Here is a 16,718-nt window from a genome sequence, read left to right on the forward strand (position 1 = left end):
GGGTAACTCTTATGGGAAGACCCATTTTCCATACATGTGGTACCACTCCATGTATCTATTAGCTTTCCATTCCAATTTGACATCAGCTATGGAGAAGACATTGTGTAAAGGACTGATGTAGATACCTTAGATGAACAGAATAAAGTCCTTGCCTCAAGGAATTTGCAATCAGAGATGGAGACACATGCATTCCAGTGGCCATGTTGGTTAGCAGATGACAGTGTCTCTGCAGGAAGACTTAACTCAGGAGGTCTGCATTGCTCCCATTTGGCATCCCTACCCCCAAGATTACTTATGGAATTGCCTCTTGTCTGACTCCTAGTGCTAACAGCCACATCTTTAGGATGTTCTGCTTGATCCAGGTTATGAGTGTTTCCTGTTTGTATTTTCACATATGTCACATTTAGGGCCAAGTGGTTCTAGTTTTACTAGATAATTTATGGCATTAACCCAATTTATTTTCACCCCTTGGTCTGGAGAAATGATGCCTTAGGAAAAGGTGCAGTCAGTTACTGTTTCAGAATGCTTGTTTACACTGTAAAGATGTGTCTTTGCCAAGGCACCTTCTGATTGGTAAAAGAGCTGAATGGTCAATAGCTAAGCAAGAAGAGGTTAGGTGGGACTTCCAGGGACAGATTGGACTCTGGAAACAAGAAAGGCAGAGATGCCAGGAGACGCAGAGTAAGCAGGATTTGCAGGAGGAGAGGTAACAGCCACAAATCACATGGCAGAATGTAGATTAATATAATGGGTTAATTTATGCTATAAGAGCTAGTTAGAAACAAGCCTAAGCTATAGGCCAACATAATTAATAAGAAGTCTTTGTGTCATTATTTGGGAGCTGGCTTATGGGACAGAGAAAGACTTGCTGCAGGTTACACCAGTGCAGCATGTTTATTTGATTGAACTCCAGTGAAAGACTTGGATGCCCAAGCTTAGGTAAGTGAATTCCCCTGGTTGACACTTTGCGTATGTTGTTACATAGCTTATATATTATTGCTGAAGAATTAAGAACATCCTATACAAGTCACCTGGGAGAGACCACCTAGAAGTCTACACTGAACTATGTTTGGTCCTATAAGCCTTTTTCCTTTCTTGGCATAAATTTTCTACTCATTTGTTGCAGTAAATTGTAATTGTGAACATACAGCTTCTGAGTTCTTCTGCCATTATAACATTGTGAGCTTGAGGTTGGATATGGGACCTCTGGTGTAGTGTTGTATAAGGGATATCAATTATAGTGTGGTGGGAATCCCTTTACTCACAACCAAAGTATTATTTAATAATATTATCCTATGCAAGCTATAACTCAGTGGGTCACACATGAATTCTTATGTTATTTCTCTTACATTCACACCAGATTTTACATCTTCTTTGGTTGAAAGGACTATGATATGGATAAAAATCTTAAAATATTCCTTCAATTTCAACTCCTGGCTTCAAATCTCATGGGTCATCACCTCACCATGATATTATAAATCCATAAAATTCCTCTTGCCTCAGATTGCACATTAGATGATCACGTGTGATCTTACTTTTTCTCTGAGTGGACTCTTTCCAATCCTTGAAAGTTCTTATGCCCTTATTTCTTGAAATGGCTCCTCTCAAACCTAAAAATCTAAGCTCACATGTCTTCTCCTTGGAGTGGTCCAATATTTCAGCTGGCAGTGATAAATACTTCCTTCATACTGATCTCTCAATTGTTAATCTTTGGAGAATTACCTAACAACAGGCTTACATTGTTTTATGAGATTGACAAGTTTGTTTCCTCTGTGATCTGTGAGTTTCTAGGTGTGATTTAGATTTTTGTTCTATCTAGCATGGTGTCTGATGCTCCACAGTCACTAAGAGGATGTAAATTAGATGAGATGACATGGTCCTATTCTATGGAAGAAAGATATCAGATGCCAGAAATTGTCAAACATAATGGTTTTATCAATAACATCTATATAGCCTTTGAAACCAACACTGTGATCTTTATCTTAGTCTTGTAATGTTAGACAATCGCCACAATCAGAGAGATGCTCCTAAACATTTTGTTCTTGGACAGAACTTATTGCCAGAAATCATCCCTCTCCATATGACTCAAATAAAATTCTTAGGTGCCCCTACCTCCACTTGTATACCTCCAACAAGACCAGAGAGAGACACTCTAAATTCATATTCTTATTGATAAGCCAAAGTACCCACTGATCAACTGGAATAACACGGTTCTTATTCAAGCTTCTGTTAAGCTTGGGCACCTACACTTTGACCCAGTTTCATCCTTTCAGTTGTCTGATGGAATACAACATTCTCTGGTCTACTATCTGGTCATGATACTTTGATGTTTGAGTGTCATCCTTTCTAGCCTGTTTATTCTTTATTAATGAAAACTGCTTTTACCCTGACTGTTGAAAAATTTGGTGGTTAGGAGACTTCACTGTTGAATTAGTTACTCATTCCCCAACAGTCCTTTCAACTAATGCCTCCCCTTGACAGTCATCAGAGTTTGTTTTAATTTGATAACATCCTCTAGCTGACGGAAGAATTCTCTATGGCTTAAATGTGTTCATGATTCTGTTCTGTTGTGAATTAACTGCCTATGACTTCCACTGTTTAATTTGCTTACACTTTAGTAATTTCTTTCTTTAATTCAAAAAGCACTGATACTTTTTCCTTTAACTTTGATGAATTCATTTTATTTACTTGTGTGATAGACTCCATGTTGGTTTTATGTCTCTTTCTTTGGTCCCCGAGACTTTATGTAAAGGCTGCCCTCAGGGGCTGTGGGCAGGGAATGCTTAGTTTTCTGGGCTCCTGAGACTCTTTGGACCCTGGAGGACTCATCTTCTCCTCTGTTACTCATTGGAACTCCAGTCCTGTTCCTTCACTTCATTCATTACTCTGCTTGGTCCTCAACCATCCTTGACTTTATTCCTTGAGAGTCATTTGGCAATGTTGGGAGTCATTCTTGATTGCTACAGTCATGAAGAGGCAATTATTGATATATTTAATTGGGAGAGATCAAGATGCAACCAAACACCCTACAATGTCTAAGACAATATCCCACTGCAGAAAAACATATCTAAGTGGCACTCCTGTCTTCATCTACTCACAGTGTGACTATTTTTCTTTGCTATTGTTGTTGTTGTTTTTGTTTTTTTTGTTTTTTCAGTACAGGGTTTCTCTGTGTAGCCCTGGCTGTCCTGGAACTCGCTCTGTAGACCAGGCTGGCCTCGAATTCACAGAGATCCACCTGGCTCTGACTCCCAAGTGCTGGGATTAAAGGCACATGCCACCATCACCTGGCTTGTTTTTGCTTTTTTGTTTTTTAGATAAAATTATTAAAGCTCTTGTTCCTAGAGCCTGGCAGAAAAGACTGAACAACAATTTTGCAACAGAAATTTATTGATTAGTTTGCAACATTAGGTACAACACATGGTTACGTCCAATATTTGTGCTTTGGAGGATAAGTAAACATTTATTGGAACACGATAAGAGTTTACACACAATATTTTGGGATTGTTTGAACAATAGAAATATCATTTCTCATGTATTAGCACAAAGAAGCACAGTTCAGTTTGAGATGGTAGCTAGGTTTCAGAACCTGGTTAATGCATCAGATTGAACATACACCTAAACCTGGACCATCTGCATGATAAGTGCCCACTGAGGTCTGAAAAAGATTCTGTCATGGGGGAGGATAGTTATGGCTTACTAGGAAGCTTTCTTGGCATCTTAGGATGCAAATGATAGAGCAGAACAGTTAGCATTGATGGCCTGGGGCCTGGCTCACACTTAAAGGTATTCAGTAAGCCTTAAAAATAGAGCAAAAGCATAGTATTTCAGAAGACACACACTAAATATCTTTCTGATTGAGAAAATAAAAGTGAGTGTAGCATATTTGGTTGGAAAGGAAGAAGACTTTTAATGTCAATATAGATATTTTTAGTTTTCAAAGGAGCACATCTCTGTTACAATTTTTTAAAAATGTGATAAAGGCTTCCATATCTCTAATTTAGTGTCAATTTCACCAAGCCTGGAAGTCTGCATTCCTGGCTGACCCTGACAAGCACAAGGCCATTATCCTGCATCCATCATTATAAATGTCTTTGGAGAAACATGTAAGCTATACAGATGTTAACACAGTCATCATACAATCAGCCACCAAGCTTTATGACAATCTACAACTTGAGACAACAATCTCTTCATGGTTTATGAAGCTCTAAGCCAACTCAATATATTATTTAGATTATCTCTTCATAATTTAAAACAAAACAAAATGATGTTTATTTTTCGCATACAACTTAATATACAAGTATATTTCATCTCAAAAAAGACTATTATTTATTTTATTGTTTATTTTTAAAAGCTTGCCTTTAGGTAAGAATTCCATAATAATTTTAGCCAAGTAATAAATGTAGTGATGGAAACAAGGTGACCTTGAGCTTCCCTTATTTCAATGAATGACAGTAGTTTTTTGAGGAGCCCAGGGATGATTGGGAGGAGATGCAATACTTATCAGCTGCTGCAAATAAATGAAATCACCTCACATGGATTCCAATAACACTGTTGCATGTGTGTTAGTACTCACTGATACTGGTCTGAGAATGGAAATCTATCACATAAAGGCATGGAAACTCTCAACTATATCCCACATATTTCTTTGGGTGAACACTCCTGTACCTTCTAAGCAAAGTACGATGAAGGTTTTAGCATAATTTATAGAATTATTATGACCCAGTGACATTGTTTCTATTGATTCACATAACTGGAGACATTACAGACCACTCTATATTGTGACATATATGTGAGTGTAGCTTTCCTGGAAGAGGGGCTTCTTATAAACTTTCTTATTTGGGCCCCACTGAAGTATCTCTCTTTGAAGTCATTCTCATACAAGCTCTTTTGGACAAGTCTGCAGTGATATTGATTAGTACAGACCTGTATTTCCTACTCTTTCAGACTTATTCCTTGTCCATGGTACTGGAGCAGATTTTTAAATAGTTCTGCTAATGGGATGCAGTGTATTGACAAAGTTCAGAGCATTTAGCGCAAACCACGGTAACTTAAGCTGGGATAGAGGAAGGAAAGTCTTTGTGGGGTGCACCTGACTTATCCTAGTTCCAGGAGCCAGTCAAAGAGACTTGGAGTCCCCTCTTTCTTCTCTGCATGCATTTTGCAGTACTGGACAACCGCATGAAATATATCCCCCACCTTCCAGGACTTCTGATGAACAAGCTTCACAACATCTAGAAACTAAAAGAAGACATAGAATTAGGACTCCTATATCATACTGTCTTCAGCAGCATCTCATGGAACAACCCTTCTATTCATTTATTTATTTGTTTATTTATTTATTTAATCATTCATTCATTCATTCATTCATTCATTATGTATACAGTGTTCTGCCTGTATATATGCCTGAATGCCAGAAGAGGGCAACAGATCTCATTATAGATGGTTGTGAGCTACCATGGGGTTGCTGGGAATTGAACTCAGGACCTCTGGAAGAGCAGCCAGTGCTCTTAACCTCCTGAACCATCTCTCCAGCCAGAACAACCCTTCTGAAGATGGGCTTTGAGTCTGTGTTTCAGCATCTTTACACTCAGGGGACATTTTCAAAGATAGTCTGTTTCTCTTTCAGACATTTCAGATAATGAATTCCTTTCATTTTGCAGTTCTATTCATAGTGGAAGACTGGGTAGAACAAGGACAATTCCTCTAAGAGGCAATCTTTTAGGTAGCTAGTGTTTTTTAAGGTTCAGGTTTTTGTTTTTGTTTTTGTTTTTGTTTTTGTTTTTTTAAATCTGGGTTAGCCTTCTTGCACCAGGATTGTAAAACAATTTCTCACTAGATGTGTATATTAGGGAAAATAAATTGATTACTAAATTTCTGAGTCACCCAGTACTTCCACATTCAATAATGATAGGCACCTGCCCCTCCCCATGCTAAGATTAAGCATCAAGATGTTCCTCTACAGCAATAGTTAAAGGAAAGCAAGGACATGTCTTGGATTTGTCAGATAGGACTGGTAGCAGTTTCAGTTGGGTACAACAGAAAATTCTAGAGTGTAAGTGAATGATGGGCTTAGGATTTTTATTGTTATATTCCAAATAAATCACTTTTCTAAGCTGGAAAATGAAATACTTTAAGTATCTGGAAACATAAATATTGTCTTAAAGAGTTTTAGCTTCTTGTAAAGGAAGTCAGATGTTCATTGTATTATGGCTACTAATCTCCCTAGAGTAAGGCACCATCTCAGCCATGGTTTTCTATCCTTTGCCTATAGTAAAGAGATAGTCAATTAATATTTGCTGAATGACAGAAAGCATAGGAGGCCAAATGGAATCAAACAGGTTATAACTTCTCAAGAAATATGAGTAGACATCTGATATTGAGGATAAGCCCACTACTGAAAGTATTCTTCAGTTTTAGGTAGCATGCTTTGTACACATACAGTTAAAACACAAACATGCATACCTATGGTTTGTATGATTGCTTAATAATTCTCTACTGAAATAAAACTTCATGAAGATGGTTGCAGGTCATAAATTTTGGAGCGGGAAATGACAGCAGCATGTTTCTACATAGAAGATAGCCATAGGGCTTGTCTCCTATCACACAGTGACTGAGAGCAGGCTCGCACATCACTGAGGTGGGATATCCATGATCTCACTTTATTCCTCACAACAACAGCAATGGAAGTCCAGCCTATTTGGCTCCATGGGTCTTTGTTGTACTTTTAGAGAAATCACTACTTGTCTGGGATGCCTCTCCATTCTGTTTGGTTTCTTCTCTGACTGATTCTGACACTTCATGGGAAGGCTTTGTTTATAATGCAGATGCTTTGAGGAATGAATGGTCCAGGTGGCAGGTTTATGGAGACACATAAGAATGTTTTTTTTTTGAGCTGTTACTTACATTTGAGTGTGTATATAAGCTCAGGTCATGTTTTGAATGGAACAAGAGTGCAAACAGGAGGGTTTAGAGTATCAATGACAATGTGAGTAAAGGGGGTGGAGGAGGCTCAGGCATCTGACTAATTCAATTAATCATCCTTTCTTAGCTCTTACTGGAAAATCTAAGGAATAGACAGGAATCTGTAGCCTGGATATTAAGCTTCTGAGAAGCCTCTAAGAGATGCTCATAGGCCACTGGCTTCTTGATCAAGTTCTCCCTAAAGGGTCACACATAGCCAAGATCTTTTATTAAGGGTACATCTTTTTTCTTCACACATTAAAGTCAAGTCAATGAAAAGTCTACATACATTGAATTTGGCATAGCTCCTTTCTGTAACCCCAGTTTACTGTGCTACCACCCTACCACTTCCATCTCTGAGTCACTAAGGGAGGACTCCAAAGAAAATAGTCTTTCCTAAAGCCTCTATGTTCCGAACCTTCCCAGAAGCCAGATTCCAGCTCCTTTCCATCCACTGGGACCTTTGAAAAAGGTCCTTTCAGAGTGCTGATAACCAAAAAATGCTGATGAATGACCCAAAGTGGTTAAAGTGCCCCAGAGTTAGGCCACTCAGCTAGTAGTTGTGGGATGGCCACTGGCTAGAATGTGTCTGCTGATTTCTAAGGTCAGCCTGCTATCCCAGTAGACCACTATTGTTGTTGTTTTTGTTTTCGATGTTTGCTTTTGTATCTGAGATAGAGTCTTCTTATGGAGCTCTGGCTATCCTAGAATTTATTTATGCAGACCAGGATGACCTCAGATTGATGGTGGTCCTCTTGCTTAAGCCTCCCAGGTACTGGGATCATAGGAGTGTGTCACCACGCTTCCCTAAGGTAGCTTTAAAAAGATGATCTGACCCCACTAAATCTAGCAGCTGTACTGATTTAATCTTGGATCCTGAAGCTTTGAAACATGTGTGGAGTTGATGAGCATGAAGGTCTTGTGCTTCCTCCATAAAAATTAGTAAACATGAATGAAGGTGGCAAGTAGACAGACAGGACATCTCTAGCTCAGTGTTGCAGCCTTTCCCCCTTGTGGTACTGTGGAGGCCCCTAAAGGTTTCTTAGTGAGATCTGAGCTTGCTTTAGTCAGCAGGGCTGAATTAGAGGATGGTTGACCACGTCCATGGTTACTAGGTGATTGGAAGGGTCTTCATTTGGCTGAGCTGGGGGAGGTCTTTTGCTCCACTCCTTGGCATTCCTCTAAAAGGCCCTTTAGAAGAATCAGAAGGGCCGGTGAATAATGATTCAGGCCCTTCTGAGACTATACTGCGTTTCTATCTGTTTCTCTCCCCTCTGTCCTTCTAATATTTCTTATCCCTCTCTCCTCCTTGTTATAAAATGTGGGAGCCAGTCTCCCAACCTGGCTCCCACATGGTACTCAGGATAAAATTGAGGATGCTAAGTGCTCTCTCATGAGTTGTATCTTCAACTTTCTTTCAACTTTTTATTTTGAGACAAAGGCTTACTAAATTGCTCAAAGTCACCATGAACTCCTTGACTCAGGCTGAACTTGAATTTCCAGTTCTCTTTCCTTAGACTTCCCAGTAGCTGGGATTTACAAGCCAGCACCATCAGGACCAGTTTATGGTTCTGTTTTTAGAGCTACATTCTACTTAGTAATTGACCCCAGAGCTTTCATTAAGCCTGCTCATGTTATGGTCATAATCAGCTTTAGTATGTCAAGGATTTGGAATTTTAGCCTTCTCTACTAACAAACAAACAACAGAAACAAAAAAAACCATTTCTGTACTGACATTTCAGAATCAACAGTAATTTAGCCTTCTCTACTAACAAACAACAGAAAAAAAAAACATTTCTGTACTGACATTTCAGAATCAACAATAATTAGGTTCTTTTCCTGTAGACCACAATAGACTTTAGACTTTTTTTTTCAGAAGTTGTGTCTTAGAAACTCAAGATAATCTGTATTCTGTGACAGTTTATCATGAGCAGATTCATCTGGAGAAAAGCAACCCATTAGGTAGCAGACCTTTGTATTCTCAGGTGCATTTTGTAGATTTGATTGTTTATAGTTCATGGTAGAGTTATGGGAATTGCAGCAAGCTCTCTGTTTCTCTCTGTCTCTGTCTCTGTCTCTGTCTCTGTCTCTCTCTCTCTCTCTCTCTCTCTCTCTCTCTCTCTCTCTCGTGTGTGTGTGTGTGTGTGTGTGTGTGTGTGTGTGTGTGTGTGTGTGTGTTTGTGTGTGTGTGTCTGTTTTAAAGACACATTCAATGTACAACTTCTGAAAGCTGTCACTGTCTCTTGCTCCACAACAGAAATTAGATTCCATTAAGCAAGAGTGAGTGGATCCCTACTTTGTCCCTAAAGTTATGGCCTATCAAACCCTGAGTTTCAACTTAGGTTCCATCCTGGAATTCTAGACTTTCACCTAAGACCTGGGATTTGGGCTTTACCTCCAATGGAGATTCTGAACTAACCAGGAAGCATCTGGATTGGGAAGGCTTTCTGGGAGGTGATTCTAACACTCTGATGAAAGGGTTAATGGAAGAAAGTATATTTTGTTTATTAATGAAAACCCTTAGGATCCAGTTTGTATGCACCTTTTTCTTTCTTTGGTATGCCTTTGTTTACAGCTGACACTTTAACTGGAGTTTGTTCCTGGGTTGTTTTGTTTGTTTTGTTTTTGTTTTTTAGAAGGGGATTTGAATCGATTGTCGGTACCATCGATGTTTCTTTTCATTCTCTCTCCACCACTCTGCTTGTAGGATAGAACAAGAAATCAGAGGGGAGGCCATTTCTGCTGACTTGCACTTCCATGAGAAGGTAAGGGTCTGTCCGTCTCCCCTTCCTTCACGCTCCTTTTTGCACACTGCTTCCAAGAAAAGGAAATGATTCTCACTGCAGGTTTAAGGATGAGCACTATGCCATGTTTACTAGGATGCTAGACATTGGCTTAGCTCAGATTTCAGAAGCTCACTGAGCTTTCACAGAAGGAAATAGCTGAAAAACAATGATCTCTGCATTAAAAGAACAAACAACCCCTGCCCCCATAAAAAAAAAAAAAAAACCCAGTAAACCCTGACAAGCAGTTGAGTTTAGAAAATGCTTCTTAATAATTATGCTAACTACAGTTTATTTATTATTTACTTATTTTGCCTTCTGTTAACTGGATTAAGTTGACATGATGTCAAGGCTGTGGAGAACTAAGCTTGTAAACTGTTTTAGGTAATGAGGTGTTGGAAGCATCAGGAATGCTCCCCTGGAAAAGTTCCTAGACTTTAAGGTTTCTTTTTTTTTTCCAATGGCTAGAAGGAACATAGGGATTTGAGTTGTGAATGTGTCTTCTAACTTATTCTGTTTTGTGTGCATTTAATTCATGGGTGTGGTTTAGATACCAACAATTTTCTAGCTGCATCTTTTTTTTTTTAAGATTTATTTTATGTATGTGAGTGCTCTATCTGTATGTACCCTTACATGCCAGAAGAGGGCATTAGATCCAACTATAGATGGTTGTGAGCCACCATGTGGTTGCTGGGAATTGTACTTGGGACTTCTGGAAGAGCAGCAGTGCTCTTAACCGCTGAGCCATGTCTCCAGCCCTCTAGATGCATCTTGATTTGCTTATTTAGAATCAACTTGGCCCTATCTCGATGTGGCTGTTTATAAACTGTGCCCTCTCAGGGTGCTCTAGAGACAGTTGGCAATTCTTCCTGAACTTCAACGCAAGCTCTGAGATGGCAGGAACATTCGCTTCTTCTGTTGCCTGGGACCTGGAGCTTAGGACAGTACCCAGCAGGGTGAGGGTCCTCAAGGAATGGTTGATGGAGTTTTTGACTGTATGACATTCAAGTGCATGTAGCCTTCTAATGATTAAACATAATACAAATGAAGGGGGAAGGCTGGGAAATGAGTCATCAGAGCCTACAATGCATGGGGCATCTGGAGTACTTGGAATTTGCCTTTTCTAGGACTCAGGTTTTACTGTCCTTAAGTTCCTTCCAAGCCCAAGGCAAAGTTTTCAGGGAGTCTTGGGAAAGATGAGTTGCTGTGGTGTTCATGCTGCCCTCCCCATCTTTACCACATGCCTCTGTTTCACAAAGCAGGAAGGTAGTAAACTGAGTCCACCACAAATATATACATATTGACTAAATTAATTGAGGAAATTAAATCAGGATTCCCAGAAACAAAAGTCAGGTTTTTGGGTGGAGGACGTAACTTAGTTCTTAAGAGTGTTCACATAACATGCATAAAGCCCAGGGTTAAATTCTTAGAACAACACAAACTAGCACATGACTATAATACCAGCACATGGGAGGATGAGGCACAAGGGTCAGAAGTTCAAGACTGGTGCTGGAGAGGTGGATCAGCAGTTAAGAGCACATACCGCTCTTGTAGAGGGCCCAAGTTCGGTTCCTAGCACCCATATTAGACAGCCTGTAACTCCAGGGGGTCAGAGACTCTCTTTTGACCTTCAGAGACACTTTTACACTTACATGTGTATCCTCCCCGCAACACACACAATTAAAAATAAAATAGGTTCAAAGTCATCACCTGCTTCAAAGAGAGTTCAAGACCAGTTTGGACTTCATAAGACCTTGCCTCAAACAAACACAAAACAAAGCAACAAAAAGATGTAGGGATTTGTCTTGGTGCTGAGTGACAGTAGGAAAAAAGCGTTTTCTGAACTCAGGGCTTCTTTTCTCTGAGGAGACGAGGAGCTAAAGAAACGTTGCTGATTTTGCATGCATGCTATCTTTACTGCTCTCTTTTCCACACTCTTAAAAATGGCTACTTAATTACTCGGTTAATTAAAAACAAATAGAATTGAGTCTCAGACCTCAAATACTAAGGAAAGTATACTTAAAGTGTTATATAATTTTTCTTTATTTAGCCAATCCAGTCACAGATGACCAAGGATGATGCCTGTTTATATCAAAGCCATCGTGTGCAGACAGCCTTCATCGACTCAGAACAAAACCTGGAAATTTTAGTCCTTAAGGATACATTATTAAAATTTGAGTCCCTTGAGCTGATTTGGCACGAATGTATGAAAGATTATCCAGTGTTTTTCCTGACAGGAGTGAAAGCTCTGTCTTCTCAGAAACATAGTAATAAACAAAAAACAGACATTGCTTTAAAATTGAAAACCTGGTAGATGTAAACAAATACCAAGTTAAGATGATGTATTAAGATGTGTTAATGCATCAATAGAACACCCCCTGCTCTTGCAACAATGGATCATTTACTAGCCATACATGCATGGAAAGTGACTGCCCCTTTAAAGAGGTGGCTTAAATTAAACTCTGTTTAATTAACATGCCACCTGAAAATGCACCAGGGGATGCTCTTATTCAGGTAGTTGCTAGAGATACAAAACCAGCCCTTTATGCAAACCTGGAAACATTGTCTTCCTGAGAACATTTTCGCTTCCCTCCAGTGGACTGAGTCCAACATGAGAGAAGTCCAATGTGACTGTGGATTATGCTCTTTTAGCCTATCTTCTGTACTGGACAGGCTGGGGTAGAAAGATTGACGGGAAAGCTTATGACTAGTGAGCCTTGCATCACTTTGCCAACAAAGGAAGGACAGTTTAGAAGGATGCCTGGGTTGGGTGGACTTGAACACAAAAAGAAGAAATGGCTGGTTGGAGACAGGTAGACATGGGGGAGGGTGTGGGGAATGAGCTCCAGCAGCTAATCTGATTGGCTGGCGTTACAGAGATTTTGAAACTGCAAGAAGGTAAGGGTTTTATCCTAGGATGCTGGGTTTGGACACCGCACATTAGAGCAAAATTGCACATAAAACAAAACAAAACTGAAGATCGCACTCTTTAATGTTGTTTAACTGAGACAGACACATGTTTTAATAAGGAATTACTCAAGAGTGTTTTGCAGCAAAAGCAGAGTTTAGGGATATAACAAAAATACTTGGGAGAACTTTGAAAAAGCTCCCGTCTCCTCAGTTCATTTTCCCTTTATCACCGACTATTTAAGACACTGAAGGTCAATGAAGCAGCGATGTGAATGTACTACCACAGCTGGGGACTTGAAAGTCTCCACAAGGTTCTTCCGGTTGAAAGAACTCAAGATTAAACACTCCAAGCTCATATGGATTAAATCGGCACTCACTGGGTTTCCAGCTGAGATAAAAAGCACAAAACTGTATTGTTATCCCACCCAGACACGGAACATGGTACCTTTTCGATTCTGCTTTCCTGAGATTTCTTAAAGTAGATGGTGGGGATCCCGAGTTCGGAGGCAGCTATCCACTGCAGAGTAGCTCGCAGCTCAGCATCAGGACATTCGGGCTCCAGGTCAAAGTTGATGACCAGCAGGCTCCTCTGGGGGCTGGCTGCTCTCCCTGGCAGTCCCGAGGCATGTTCTGAACAGATACAACCACAGCATCACACTCTGCTTTCCAAAGCAACACCCCCCCAGGCAATTGTGTGTCAAAAGGAGGAGAATATGGCTTACCCTTGACGCTTTCTGACTGTTCTTTAAGAATCTCCTTTTCTTCTACTAATTCACTTTGGGAGAAAACAACAGTATATGGTTGGTAATGCTTTGGAAGAAGAAGCTGCAATGGAAGATGAAGTGATGGGTCTTTCTGAGCTACAAACTTCTGTAACGCATTGCACTCTTATGGCTTTCATGGAACGAAGTAGAACCAGGTGGGTGTTACACAGGACAGCTGGGTCTGCAATCAGTGTTGCCTACCACCAAAGAGAGGTCTCAAGTATCTCAAATGGCATTAGTTAGGACAATCAGTCGGGGAGATTCTGAGAGTTACATCTTTCTTCTCTTTTCAACTCCCTTTCTATGAACCTCCACAGGGTTGAACAGTTAAAGAGAGAATGGAGGGAAGTGGTTGGAATTTGGAGTTTTATCCTTCTGCCTTTTACCTGTTTCATAATGGACAATCAACAAGCTGGAGAACTTAAATATTATAGCAGAATATCTCAATAATAGCATCTTTATTCTTTTCCATTATTTTTATTTGGTGAAGATAGAGCAGGCTGGAGATTATTTATAATTAGTGTTTCGTAACCAAATCAAGCCTAACCTTAGTCATGGTCATGTTTAATATTGGAGGTTTTCTACATGGTGTGTCCTTATTATACAGCCTGTGTGGTAGGGAGACCCTGCAAAGGCCCTTGAAATAAGGCCATGTAGCTCAGTAGCAGAAAAGAAGTTACCATATTGGGAAGCCTGTAGATGTCCTATATTTTTCTAGTTTCTAGAAATTTGCAATGAGGCTTTTAAAAATGTGTCTTTTGGTGACAGAAGATTTTCTTATATTCTCTGTTGCTGTTAAGGTCTGGCTCATGCATTCCATTGTATGAGTAAATTTCATTAGTGAGGTAAATTTCACTGTGAGAGAGAGAGAGAGAGAGAGAGAGAGAGAGAGAGAGAGAGAGAGAGAGAGAGAGAGAGAGAATTATTCCATTCATACCTAATTATTTGCAGGAATGTCAATTTTCTAAGGGTTCAGAGTCACTGATTGATCTCTCTGCAAGTAACATAAATGACCCAGCAAGGGATAGGTACAATTTCTGACATTATATAATGATAGGCTGCTGGGTAGGGATTCAGGTGACCTTGACTTTCCCTCAATGCAAGCTTTTCCTGAAGTTATAGTTTCTTTTTTACACAGAAAGATGGAGAACGTGGTAAGCTATTGTTTCCCAAAGGAGAAAAAATTAATCTACCACAAAGTAATTTTTGTTGAATTTGTTTTCAGTTCTCCTAAGAAAAAAGAGGATGTATGTGTTTGTATATGCTTGTGAGTAATAAAACAGTTCAGGGTTGTGGCAATCTCCAATCACTGAAGAATACACCTATTCAGTGGTGAAATAAAATACATGAATCTGTAGTTAGGCAGAGGGAAATACGTTAGGAATTAGCATTAGAGCAATATGGCTTTATTCATTCTGAACACCCAAATTATATTCCAAGTTATCATGACCAATCTTAGAATACAATTCAGTGAATTTTCCAGAATAATCACAAATTCTAGCAGTAGTTATGACTTCGGGTTGCCCTCCTGGTCTGTGTCATTTCATGTAGTATATCTTATGCATCTCCAAGCACTTTTCTTCTTTGGGTCTCTGAGACTAACCTGTACTGAGAGAGCAGAGTTACTGCACGGGGATGACATCTCCCTCAGGATAACCATTGGCATTAGACACATTCCATATCGGTAACCCTCCAGTGTCCACAAACGAAGGAGAAGCCACTCATAACTAATTTAGCTGAAATGACTGTATTCTAGAGGAAAGGTTATTGCATAGTCTTGTAAGGGAGAGACATGGTACAGTTTGAATGTTTTTTGTTGCTGTTGTTGTTTGTTTGTTGTTTCTGTAAATCAAAACAGGTAAGATGATATAGACTTCTGATTATATTGGTAAGCTTTATCTGCAATGGCTGTTTTGTAAGGGACACATCTGAAACCAAGCAAGCAGGCAGTGATGGGTTGGAGCCTATTCTAGGCCTTAGCCCTCCAGTGACATGGAACCACAGTGGCACAGACATAATGAGTCGGTGGCTGGGCACCACCTTCATGATCACAATGGGTTGCCAGATGGAATTGGAGTGGTACTGTCAGTCGCTGAGTCACATGGCTACTTACTTAATCATGGGAGAAGATGATATGCTTTCCTGATAAATGTCCAGGTCCATAATGCCAAGACTGCTAGTGGCACTACTGTTGCCATTGCTGACAAAGCAAAAGTTTACATATTAATGCCTGTCTCCGTCCTTGGCCACACTGCTGACACTGCTGTTCCATTGTAGGGGGGAGCGGGGTCCTTCATTGTTCCCCAGGGCACTATTGGTTTTTGTCTGACCTTCTGCACTGGTATTGGTGTTGGAATAAATTACGGGAAGATATAAGGTAGAAGCCAAATATCCTTATGACAGTGATCCTGATAATAATTTATCATTTCTGAAGTGGTAAAGAAAGAGGGTATTCATGAAGAGGACTTTTTGCTACTGGTCATGCTTACACAGTTGAATATACTTCTGAAAATTTGGCTACTGAAAATGCCCTAATGCTTTTCTGTCTGTTCTTTGTATCTAGAAAGAAGCCAGGGATTCACAGTCTCCATTTTTACATGGAGGATTTTTCTTAGGGATACTTCATAGGATTCCATAGAACATACGTTCGACTTCTTGTTTTCCTAGAGGACTATAGAATTTACAAATACAAAGTTGGGTAAGGTTTTTCAACCTCAGAGAAGGAGCAACATGTGACATCTGTGTCTCAGAGAGAAAGAATATTGCATATAATGTCACTAGTATAAGTTATATAATCAACATATGGTTTACTTAGGAGCCTGGAATATACTCTCTGAAGCATTGTACCACTGAGACAATTTTTAGTACTTGTGAAATAGAACCTATCCAATTTTTACCAGACACACTGAGTCCCCTCACACGTTCTGCATTTTCTAACAATCGCTCTCTCTTCCAAGCCAGGTTTTGCAGTAGTGACTGTAGTAGTGTGTCATGTAATGGGGCTTTGTTCCTTTAAGAATTGTGTGAGTCACCGAGAAGGCTCTCTCAACCTGGAAGTTCTTGTCTGGAGTTTGAGGCAAAGCTCTGGATAAAGTTACAGTCTCAAAGCTGACACTCAGTGTCCAAAGATTCACGTTATCATTTTTATCTCTGTTTCATCATGGGAGTATTTGAAATTTGAGACCACTTATTTAATGCAAAATGTTTTTAAATCTTAGGTTGGACTGCCAGAAAGAGAACTTTTGAGATCTTTTATCTACACCCGGATGTTTCAGTCTTACTTTCCAGAGGCCTCCCT

General features: G+C 39.7%; 1 protein-coding gene across 4 annotated transcripts in view; it reads right to left on the bottom strand.

The window, feature by feature from the left end:
* Window positions 1-3,372: 3,372 nt before the first annotated feature.
* Window positions 3,373-16,718, bottom strand: part of Sphkap (SPHK1 interactor, AKAP domain containing) — a 156,507-nt gene continuing 143,161 nt past the window's right edge. For 3 of the 4 annotated variants that reach the window (XM_052750075.1, XM_052750073.1, XM_052750072.1), the window contains 4 exons: window positions 15,534-15,620; window positions 13,379-13,431; window positions 13,102-13,286; window positions 3,373-5,241 (listed from right to left, as the gene is read on the bottom strand). In XM_052750075.1, the coding sequence (XP_052606035.1) occupies window positions 5,098-5,241; window positions 13,102-13,286; window positions 13,379-13,431; window positions 15,534-15,620 (469 nt within the window). In that variant the 3' untranslated portion in view covers window positions 3,373-5,097. The remainder of the gene's footprint in view (window positions 5,242-13,101; window positions 13,287-13,378; window positions 13,432-15,533; window positions 15,621-16,718) is intronic. The other variant, XM_052750074.1, reaches the window with a different exon arrangement.

Source organism: Peromyscus californicus, unplaced genomic scaffold (genome assembly GCF_007827085.1).
Source record: "Peromyscus californicus insignis strain IS unplaced genomic scaffold, ASM782708v3 Scaffold_21__1_contigs__length_65335640, whole genome shotgun sequence".
NCBI classification, from domain to species: Eukaryota; Metazoa; Chordata; class Mammalia; order Rodentia; family Cricetidae; genus Peromyscus; species Peromyscus californicus.